Below are 12498 nucleotides of genomic sequence, written 5' to 3'. Positions count from 1 at the left end.
CATTTCACACTTTACATATCGAAAGCACCACTTGACCACTTACTACGTACGTTTCGTAAAGACGTTTGGATAGTTTGACTTCCCATCCGGAAANATTAAATCATATTGTAACTTATTTGCATGGTAACATGACAAAAAAAGGTAAATGTTCCAGCAAAACAAAATGTACTGTTTGACTAATAGAAGAATCTTAAAAAGCGTTTCTTCAAAGCATCATAAACGGAATAAAAGACTGAAACCAAAATATATATTACTCACCTTCTGACTTTAAGGCTTTTTTTCACGAACTTGTACAGGTGTGTTTGCAGCAGTTCCTCGGCATTGGAAAAAAAACAAATAGAAATATATGTGTGTTTCCTGTTTCGACTATTTTTTATTTCTGGTGGAGAAAATCTCCTGATTACCTCCGTGATATGTTACTGTTTTAATAAAGTATGACTGGCACCAAATATATGATTTTTTTATTTGTGTAAAATAAACACATGAAAAAAATCCCTGCATTCCTAGTTTTTGTGTTGAGCAGGTGCAAACGACATATTGAAGTAAATAATTATATGACGGGCCTAAACATTTTAAATATTTATGGACCAACGCAATGTACAGTGTTACATTCCTAAATTATCCCTAATGCTGGACACTAGTTTTTAGTAATCCAAACTCCACTGATGGTCACCAGTGATGGTCACCAGTGTTACTTTATCTTTTGTATTACTTATGCTTTCTTTTATCAATTCCCACTGCTACCAGTTTAAATTAATAGAACAATAAAACAAGTACATTTATATTTACACTATATTCACAACACAAATATTATAGTCAGTCATAAATTATACAAATCCTCACCATTGTGAAGTCAATCTCTCCACTCCAAACTTATCTCTAACAATAAACTGTAAAACTACACAGATCTACAAACTACAACTGAAACTACTATTAGTATGTGTTCATCCTAATTCTCACGTTAAGTCTAACTTTGTAACTTTCCTCAATATATCTAGATCTCTCTACTTGGTCTCCCTAACTCAACCTCTTTCCTCAGAATCCTCAATTCAGCTCTCCCCCCTAATCTTCAAAACTGGAATACCTTATTTTCTATCGCTTAGCAAATTCCTGCTACATTTGAAACTAGCCATGAGCCCTGCTAAATTTGACTCCAGCGGTCAGCTACAGCACACACACTGACATCACAGACCGGAACTCCCCCACCCCCTCTAGACTACAGCTGGTCACACTAATCTACATATCCCAACCTACTACAAGTATATATGGCTACTTAGCTACTATCTTCAAATAAAACTCTGACTCTGAACACGAGCCAAGGCTAATAAAATGCGTAGCAAATTATTTGTTCACTTTTAACAATTAAATGGCTAATAAATGCATACCAGTGACTGTGAAAACCCGAAAAAATGTATTAGGGTCGGCATGAAAAATAGGGTCGGTCGGGAAACAGGAAACACAGCTATATGTTTAAGTTGGCCTGGTAGTCCTGACAACACTAAGCAATACATTACAATGCACAATAATGTCCATGCACTCGACTGTTTCGTAAAGATTAAATCCCGCCTACTTTTGTATGTCCACTGCCTTATACAGAATAGCGTCTATACGTGCTTACACCTTAAGGAATTTATCCTCTCTCAAAGGAAATATTCGAAAAGAGATATGATTCGGCCTATTGATAATGGAACAGCGTACCTCAGTACCTCCGTTGAGTGTACGGACGTGCCCATACTTGCGCATTGTAATGTTTTGTTTGGCGTTGTCAGCAAAAGCCTTGTTTGTTGTCAATATTGTGGGGTCAGTATAAAAGCATAAAAGCTGCGGCGAACCGTCATAGCCCTGTTGAGATTCAGAGATCTATAAGACAGAAGGTGAGTACTATATTTTATTTTCAGTCTTTCATTCCGTTATGGTGCTTTTATGAAACATTGTAAAGTATGTATTACTAGTCCTACAGTACATTTTGCTATGCAGGAAAATCTACTCTAATTTTTTCGTGTTGCCATAAAAACAAGTTTTGACTAATTTTTGTCGTATCCTGATGGGGAGTCAATGAAGTAAGTGATCCAGTTGTGTTTCGCTATGTAAAGCGAGAAATGACGCTAATATGAAAATGTTTATATACTTTTAGGAATGATTGTATGTGTTCTTTTAGAATTAAAATGCACATTCATACTAAAAACTATATTCAAACAATGCTGAGAGAAATGATAGTTTGCAGGATGATTTCACACTATCAGAAATGGTAAGATATGTATTTTTCAATTCTTACTATTACGTTAAAATGACTGCAAAACATTTGTTTATCTCCCTCTGTGATTTCGTTTGGTTTATGGTTTATTGTAAACATAACATTCTACTAAATAACAGTTATTGTTGGACACGAAGGCAATTTTTCTATGCCCACTATTTTCGACGTCCGAGAAAATGAATCGCGAATTTTCATCCTAATTTTACGTCACGGCATGCTTAGCAACTCTAACACATTCCCTGACAGAAAAACATCGTGTAATTCAGCTATAAGAGGCATCCTTTTAAAAGAGATATTTAACGAGTAAGTGTATCGAGATGTTATAAAACGAAAAAGTAAATACAACGCTGTAATTGTATATACACTGTTATTTACGTAACAATGCATTATACGTAATTGTATAAATATGGTTCCTGTATTACCTGGCCGTCTGATAATAAAAATAAAGTAAGGTCAATATCCATGCCTATGTTAATGTTATTATATGTAACTATGGAATTATCAATATTTATCTGTTATTGAACTACAGTGTTGTTCCTTTTTTAGACGTTTATATTTACCGGACAATAATCTGGTTATTTTTACTATGGGAGTCTTTGTTTACCAGACAATAATCTGTTTATTGTAACTACTGTTACTATGAGTGTCTATGTTTACCAGACAGTACTCTGTTAACTGTTACTATGGGCATCTATGTTTACCAGACAATAATCTAGTTACTGTTACTATGGGCGTCTATGTTTACCAGACAATAATCTGTTTACTGTTACTATGGGAGTCTTTGTTTACCAGACAATAATCTGTTTATTGTAACTACTGTTACTATGAGTGTCTATGTTTACCAGACAGTACTCTGTTAACTGTTACTATGGGCATCTATGTTTACCAGACAATAATCTAGTTACTGTTACTATGGGCGTCTATGTTTACCAGACAATAATCTGTTTACTGTTACTAGGGGCGTCTTTGTTTACCAGACAATAATCTGTTTATTGTAACTACTGTTACTATGAGTGTCTATGTTTACCAGACAGTACTCTGTTAACTGTTACTATTGGCGTCTATGTTTACCAGACGATAATCTAGTTACTGTTACTATGGGCGTCTATGTTTACCAGACAATAATCTGGTTACTGTTACTATGGGCGTCTATGTTTACCAGACAATAATCTGGTTACTGTTACTATGGGCGTCTATGTTTACCAGACAATAATCTGGTTACTGTTACTATGGGCGTCTATGTTTACCAGACAATAATCTGGTTACTGTTACTATGGGCGTCTATGTTTACCAGACAATAATCTGGTTACTGTTACTATGGGCGTCTATGTTTACCAGACAATAATCTGGTTACTGTTACTATGGGCGTCTATGTTTACCAGACAATAATCAGGTTACTGTTACTATGGGCGTCTATGTTTACCAGACAATAATCAGGTTACTGTTACTATGGGCGTCTATGTTTACCAGACAATAATCTAGTTACTGTTACTATGGGCGTCTTTGTTTACCAGACAGTACTTTTTATGAAAGGAGTAATCTATACCCTTTATTTATTTGCATAAATGCACAGCTATTCATTTGCATATTAGCATTGCAGTTTGTATTGATGAGACCAGCACTATATACAATGCAATTCGCGATTCCCATACAGTTTTTCTTCCTAACGTCTGTGTGTGCTCGATTTAAATACCTGAGTGATTAAACAAGCCGAGACCAATGTGACAATTGACTTACACAATATACTTGCATACGGAACGACACGTCGATACCGGATCATTGGTCGGTAGGGCGCAAAACAAATCAGTGTTGTGTGACGTAGGCAAGTTTCTGGTAGACCAAATGAAAAAGGGGAGGGACTTAATCTGGATCTTTTTCTAACACTGAATTGACTGAGTGTTTGTGTAGGTAAAAACAGTTTCTATACATTCCTGCATTTTTTGCTGTTGTGATTATTTTCCCAGCTTGTTTTTCCAACTGGCTAACATTTGAACCATTTGCTGGATTTCTCAGAATTTGTGTTTCTTGTCACATAAAAGAGGTCATCTGGGCCGCAGTATGTAGGTGGACGACGGGATTAGTAGGTTTTATATGTGGCGACAGAGCACCGATATGGGTTCTGGGGGTTACCAAGACACGTGGAAGAACGGCTCTCACATGTTTAGGGTCAGAACCAGGTCTAGTTTTCGTCAGATGTTCACGGATTTAAATATATTCATTATTTTCCGAAACCTTACGTAATTGTCCATGGCCCCATCGCTAATCCCGGAGTTCATCAACACCGCAAATACCAAAACGAATAATGTTTTGCAGCCTCATTGTTTCAGGGCTACCGGTCCCCAGTTGACGTGATTTGTAAAGCTTATCAATATATATTCTTTGTCAGTAATGGCATGGGCTCTCCTATCTTGATTACCTTTACCCTCACGTTTAAATGTTTTTATTTTGATGAATCACCGCCATTATTATTGAAAACGTGGAACTTGTTGCGATCTGCTTGCCGTAATCTTTCTTTTTCAACTACCGATCTATGCTGCATATGATATTTCTGATATATGCGGGTTCATATTCGTCATCCTTCTTTTTTCGTTCAGAGTAACTTGTTTAAATGTACGGATTTTTTCTTTTAAACGGTCATTTTTTTCTGAGGACATTTTGTAAGAAATATTGTGCTTTCCTAGCGTCACCATCGTTGTTTTCTATGTATTTCTGTTTACCTCTGATGCAAAAAAAGACATTGATATCTGTATCGTCTAGTGAATCAATGTCAGACATATCGCTAAAATTGTTGTGAATTTTTAAAACGGATGGGGATACATTTCTGAAAGTTTCTTTTACTGTCACAGATTGACTAGCCGTCAAAACCAGTAAACGATCACGTGAGTACGGGACTTGGGGAGCACGAAACAATTTCCGTCACAGTGACAGATCTTGTTAGGGTTTCACGACATGGACTCGACGGCATGTGTTGAAAAGATATCAAGCCTCCGTAGCAATTTCGACTGAAAATGATTCAATTTCATTTGAATATAAGCATTGCAGTTTGTATTGATGAGACCAGCACTATATACAATGCAATTTGCGATTCCCATACAGTTTTTCTTCCTAACGTCTGTGTGTGCTTGATTTAAATACCTGAGTGATTGAACAAGCCGAGACCAATGTGACAATTGACTTACACAATATACTTGCATACGGAACGACACGTCGATACCGGATCATTGGTCGGTAGGGCGCAAAACAAATCAGTGTTGTGTGACGTAGGCAAGTTTCTGGTAGACCAAATGAAAAAGGGGAGGGACTTAATCTGGATCTTTTTCTAACACTGAATTGACTGAGTGTTTGTGTAGGTAAAAACAGTTTCTATACATTCCTGCATTTTTTGCTGTTGTGATTATTTTCCCAGCTTGTTATTCCAACTGGCTAACATTTGAACCATTTGCTGGATTTCTCAGAATTTGTGTTTCTTGTCACATAAAAGAGGTCATCTGGGCCGCAGTATGTAGGTGGACGACGGGATTAGTAGGTTTTATATGTGGCGACAGAGCACCGATATGGGTTCTGGGGGTTACCAAGACACGTGGAGGAACGGCTCTCACATGTTTAGGGTCAGAACCAGGTCTAGTTTTTGTCAGATATTCAGAGATTTAAATATATTCATTATTTTCCGAAACCTTACGTAATTGTAATCGCCCCACCGCTAATCCCGGAGTTCATCAATACCGCAGATACCAAAACGAATAGTGTTTTGCAGCCGCATTGTTCGTAACAATCTTTCAGGGCTACCGGTCCCCAGTTGACGTGATTTGTAAAGCTTATCAATATATATTCTGTGTCAGTAATTGCATGGGCTCTCCTATCTTGATTACCTTTACCCTCACGTTTAAATGTTTATTCAATGAATCACCGCCATTACTATTGAAAACTTGGAACCTGTTGCGATCTGCTTGCCGTAATCTTTCTTTTTCAAATAATGATCTAATGTTTAAATGTACGGGTTTTTTCTTATAAACGGTCATTTTTTTCTGAGGACATTTTGTAAGAAATCTTGTACTTTCCTAGCGTCACCATCCGTTGTTTATTTTGTATTTTTGTTTACCTCTGATGCAAAAAAAAAACATTGATATCTGTATCGTCTAGTGAATCAATGTCAGACATATCGCTAAAATTGCTGTGAATTTTTAAAACGGATGGCGATATATTTCTGAAAGTTTCTTTTACTGTCACAGATTGACTTGCCGTCAAAACCAGTAAACGATCACGTGAGAACGGGACGTTGGGAGCACGAAACAATTTCCGTCACAGTAACAGATCTTGTTTGGGTTTCACGACCTGGGCATGACGGTATGACGTTGAAACGATATCAAGCCTTCGTAGCAATTTTGCCTGAAAATGATTCAATTTCATAGCGATCAAATCTAAAAGAATTTATCTCTCTTTTGATAATAGCTTAATTATCTCCATTTTCCCCATCGTTTAACCTCACAAAGTCACCAACATTTGCCGGTAGCCTGTCATCATGCAAAGCAACTATATTGACAGCAGACGACGTAAGCAAAACAGCACATGGCACAAATCGCGTGAAAAAATAGACCCAGTCAAAGTTTCTTGACCAATCAAACCTCTGGAAGATCATATACCACGTGTGGTGTAAAACTCATATTTATCTAACAGTCTGCATGTATATGAAATGATCTGCAAGTGGAATATCACAGCGTATTGTGGTAGAAGTATCGAAGTAAGTATGTCTTTGGTTACCAGACAGTATTCTGGTTACCGTTACTATGGACGTCTATGTTTACCAGACAGTACTCTGGTTACCGTTACTATGGACGTCTTTGTTTACCAGACAGTACTCTGGTTACCGTTACTATGGATGTCTTTGTTTACCAGACAATATTCTGGTTACCGTTACTATGGACGTCTATTTTTACCAGACAGTACTCTGGTAACCGTTACTATGGACGTATTTGTTTACCAGACAGTATTCTGGTTACTATTACTATGGGAGTCTATGTTAACCAGGCAGTACTCTGGTTACTGTTTCTATGGATGTCTTTGTTTACCAGACAGTATTCTGGTTACCGTTACTATGGACGTCTTCGTTTACCAGACATTATTCTGGTTACCGTTACTATGGACGTCTATGTTTACCAGACAGTACTCTGGTTACCGTTACTATGGATGTCTTTGTTTACCAAACAATATTCTGGTTACCGTTACTATGGACGTCTATTTTTACCAGACAGTACTCTGGTAACCGTTACTATGGACGTATTTGTTTACCAGACAGTATTCTGGTTACTATTACTATGGGAGTCTATGTTAACCAGGCAGTACTCTGGTTACTGTTTCTATGGATGTCTTTGTTTACCAGACAGTATTCTGGTTACCGTTACTATGGACGTCTTCGTTTACCAGACAGTATTCTGGTTACCGTTACTATGGACGTCTATGTTTACCAGACAGTACTCTGGTTACCGTTACTATGGATGTCTTTGTTTACCAGACAGTATTCTGGTTACCGTTACTATGGACGTCTATGTTAACCAGACAGTACTCTGGTTATTATTACTATGGGAGTCTATGTTTACTAGACAGTATTATGGTTACTGTTACTAAGGGCGTCCTTGTTAACCAGACATCACCCTGTTAACTGTAACTATGGACGTCTTTGTTTGCTAGATAGTAATCTTGTATTGTTACTCTTACCTAGTAGTGATAAATGTGTGACTAACATGAACTGCAACACTAAGCACAGCAATACTAGCCTCGATTTGTTCGTATTGACATCACCCGAAAATAATCAATAAAATATCGGATTTTAGTATTTGTACTTACCGTTAAGATATGCATGTTTTTAATTGATGAGTTCACTAATTTTAATAAATAATTATTGTTATGATGGCATCATAATGTCGCAATATTCAATAAACATAATACAAACTTTGTTCTTAGTTCTAAAAAATAATATTTAAAAAAAATATTAATTAATATAATAGATCATAACGGGTAACAGTTTCGTAATTTAAACAGGCACAGGCGTAAATAAAACGTAATCCAAAACCATGTATAACTATACACAAGAAAGAAAAGCCTGTTTTGAAGGATTTCAGGTAACATTGCCATCACTTAAACTCATACGGGAAGAGGGACTTTTGCATTTAACGCGTCGTTCTTTATTGTCATATCTTCAGTGTATTTGTTAACTGCTCTAATCATAATTGTTTTGTATTACAACATGTTTAAGTTTTTGTCGTTCTAGAGAAGTCACGTTTTGGGATGTCCAGATATATTTCAACCCTAGATCATTGAGTGTAGTTTTGATAAAATGTAGCCACTTCGAGTGAAATGCGCCCGTTTCGTGCATTGCATACATGTATAATATTATACAACTGACACGATACTTTACCGTTTTCTGTTATTAGTTTGTGCCAAAATAAAATCATTCTTCTTCTGATAGTATTTTCTAAAGAAAAACGTCCCGATTCTCCATATACACAATTGATATTTATTTCGAGGGAAGTCACTGGCGAATGACGACTGTTTTCAAACAGTTTACCTGTATTTCGAGGTTAAACCCTTAAACAATGACACTTAAAATACTTTGCACTACACATATGATTAGGGTACACATCGAAATCTAACCCTCGTGAATATGTACTGAATACGATACCGCGAAATATTGTCCCCGCGAACCTAAAGCGCTATACAGGATTTAAATAACCATTGGTATATTTGCACTGTTTCTCATTCTTCCATGCATGTAACACATCATTACAATTACTGAAAAAGTCAACAATTCGGTTGTACTGTTAAGTACAGTACTTGTGAATAACAAACAACTGGACCTACATGTGCTAATTGTGTCTGTCACGATTTGTGTGAAAATTTCACGTCCTTCACGGTTGACTAACGGTACAAATAGGTACCCGTTACCAGGTAATTAACAGGTAACAGGTGCGTGTGTAGTACGTACGTGTGTATGACCAGATATCTAAGCACGTGTCGATTAAGGTAATATAAAAACATTTTTGATACGTAATGTTGGTATTACTGTGCGATAAATAGGTAACAGTGTAAATTTGGGTGAAATGTGGTAACATACTTAAATCAGGAAAGATATAGGTTTTAATTTAAAATCTTATTTTTCACAGGCCGTCCCGTAATACATGGTTGTGTGAACGTTATATGTATTGTTGCACAGTGTTTTCATCGTGCGCACACCGCTTATCAAGTAACGTAAAACTTCCGTTTTGTTGATGGAAGAAAATGTGTCATTGCCTGGCGTTTGATTGGTTGAAATTTCTTTATTGTCCAATTTCCATCAAATTTGCTATGTATATTTAAAGATGTATTATACCTCCCTGGATAGAACAGTACGCACCCGTAAACATTGGTTACGACTGAAGGATTAGTTTTGGGAGTAGTTATGTTACGGCAGTCGTTACAATCAGGATTTGTTTCCTTTAATGTTTCATTATTGTTGATTTCACAGAAATTGTATGCAGAACACAATACGTGAAGTATTATAAGGAATATTAAATTTGATAGTGTTCTTCTTGCTATAACAGATCATTGTTTTCGTTACAACAGTTTGAAATATTTTTTCAACGGATGTTAGTAAATTAAGATCGCATGTTACAATTTATTAATTCTATGTAATAACATTATAACATTTAATATTAACGTGTACTGTTTTGCAGATTGATCTGATATCAACACTGTCAAAATGGCCCAGAAGAATACTGAACAACACTCAGGTAAGATACCTAACATTTTGTTTCAGAATACCGTTTTGTATGTTCAATACTTCGGTCCTTAACGTAATGTCTAAACTCCACGTTAGCATTTATCGGCCAACAGTAGTATCACTTCTCATTAATTTAATGTGTTTTTTTAAAAAGCTGCAGCGCGAGTGAACAAGGGTATGACCGTTAAATCAGGGTTCCTATCCTGATCTGGAACCTAGAATAATGTTGTTGATTCATTTTATGGATGATTGTTTTTGTCCATATGATGTTTTCATAATAATTTTGCTCATTATCATATTCTTTTCAGAAGTCACTAATCAAGGTTAAAGTCATAACAAAAAAAATCGATAGTCACATTTTTTTCAAAGGTATGACGATTCTTAGTCATAACGAGTTGATAAGCCTGATAATGGTGTTAACGGTCATTTAAGGGTACGGGTAGGTTAACATGGCAGAGTGAACGAGAATCAAGGTCGAAGATCATTAAATGTTTCATTTTCCAATTAAGGTCTTTTTCAAAACCCATTAATGGATTTACCATGCCTGGCAATTAATTTTATTTTTAAAGTAGCTTAGCTGGAGTTGCAGCAGCCAATATGAAAACATTCATGAACATTTAAACAAGATTGAAATAGTGGGCAAACGATTACAGGAAGTCTCGCAAGACACGTTAAACTTTGACGACGTATTGCATTTTTTTCGGGGGACTGTTACGCGAATTACTATGCAATGCTGAATATTATATCTTTCTCTTAAGAATCATTATTTCGTGTACATTTTTGTATCTTTAATTCTAATTTGATATCATCGAATATTTGACATAACAATTAATCATGATCTCGAAAACCGATTAATTTCTGTTCTAATTGTGTATCTTCTTTTCAAAATTTGAATTCGAGTATGCGTATTGTTTCGTTCAGGGTTTTTTGTCAAATTTTTAAAGTTGAATCTCATGCGTACTCTTAAAATAAAACAGTATTGCTAACTTACGGTTTGTTTGTTCAATTTACATCAAATGATCTATGCTCCTTCAGTATCAGACTAAGATTAGATCATTTGTCTTTATCAGAAATGAAGAAACTCCAAGATGCTATTGACAACAGAGACGCCGAGGGATTCATAAATAATTTCGACAACTACAAAAAAAACCCGCATTTTGAATCAAATGTGCGCAATTATCGTTGTCATTCAAAACAGGAAAGGGGGAATATTGAGAGCAATAATACGATTCTCCATTACGCAGTTGAACGTTTACAGTTTGAAGATGGGAAGGACAACGACATTATAGAGAAGATAGTAAAACTGTCACCTGATCTTCTGGCATGTGGAAAAGTATCTGAAGCCCATAAAGGCCAAACACCCCTCCATATCCTCATTGTCAGGAAACAAAAAGTCACGCTTAGAAGAATCAAAGATTGGATATTGTCTGATGAACTAAAAATGGGCGATACTGTAAGAAATAACATATCCAACCCTAAAGTTGAAGGTAACTTGTTCGAGAAGACTATCATGAAAGGTGAATTGCCACACATTGTGGCAGCACTCACACTAGACATAGAGATAGCCAAAATTGTGATAGAGATGACTAGTCAGAATATCAAGGCGAAAAACAGCAACGGAAACACAGTTTACCATTGCCTGGTGGAACATGCTGCAAGAAATCCGAACGACATACAGGAAGTGATTGCAATGTGGAAATTTCTTGTCCGTTATCCAAACGAAAAGGCCGACCTCGAAAAGGCCGACCTCATAGTAGAAGCACTTGACAAAAAGGGGATGAGAGAAACCAACAATGACCACCTGCGACCATTACAGTTGGCTGCTGACCTTGGGGTAGCTGATCTTTTCGACATAATACTGAATTTAGAGAAGATAAAAAATGATGACGAAGGACTTTTTGACTCGGACCTTTATGATATATGTGTAATCGACACCGTGACTCACTTCAAAGTTCAAACAGTTAACAAAAAGAATCATGAGAACAACGAAAATGCAAAGCGAAATCAAGTAGGGCCAATCGAAGCAGGAAACAAGGAGGACAAGGTCGGCAAAGCAGTCACAACCGAAAAGTACAAGTGGAGTCAGAGTGTATTGGAGATGGTGTGCAATAGAAAGGTTGCCAGAGACAAGGATTCTGTCTATCAAATAATAAGACAACCTGCGGTGAAGATGCTGATTAAACTGAAATGGGAGGAGAGTCGAAAGGCAGTGTGTATATTGGCACTTATTCATTTTTGTTTAATGGTGTGGTATAGTGCATATGCGGTAGTATGGTCGCTTGAAGCTTTCCCCTCAAACTCAACCAACCCTGCTACTACAGATTACCAGAGAACCTTCATGTTTGTCAGCTCCATCCTGTGCTTTGTAGTCGGTGCACTGTATTTGATCATAACAGTTTTACTGATTATATCTCGATGCATACGCCCAAATTCTTTTGAATACTTCACACACGATCTTGAATACATCGTTTTGCTGTGCTTGTTTTCAATT

General features: G+C 36.5%; 1 protein-coding gene across 1 annotated transcript; it reads left to right on the top strand.

Moving 5' to 3' along the window:
* Positions 1 to 498: 498 nt before the first annotated feature.
* LOC110461784 lies at positions 499 to 12488 on the top strand (the record flags this gene model as incomplete). The annotated part of the gene is made up of 3 exons (XM_021515448.1): positions 499 to 1874; positions 9961 to 10017; positions 11078 to 12488. Coding segments are annotated over exons 2-3 (1442 nt in total), but the record flags the coding sequence as incomplete, so codon positions are not given.
* Positions 12489 to 12498: the final 10 nt, after the last annotated feature.

This window comes from Mizuhopecten yessoensis, unplaced genomic scaffold (genome assembly GCF_002113885.1).
Source record: "Mizuhopecten yessoensis strain PY_sf001 unplaced genomic scaffold, ASM211388v2 scaffold10663, whole genome shotgun sequence".
In the NCBI taxonomy this organism is placed as follows: Eukaryota; Metazoa; Mollusca; class Bivalvia; order Pectinida; family Pectinidae; genus Mizuhopecten; species Mizuhopecten yessoensis.
The sequence above is the reverse complement of the archived record's forward strand: the minus strand, read 5'-3'. Positions and strand labels throughout refer to the sequence as shown.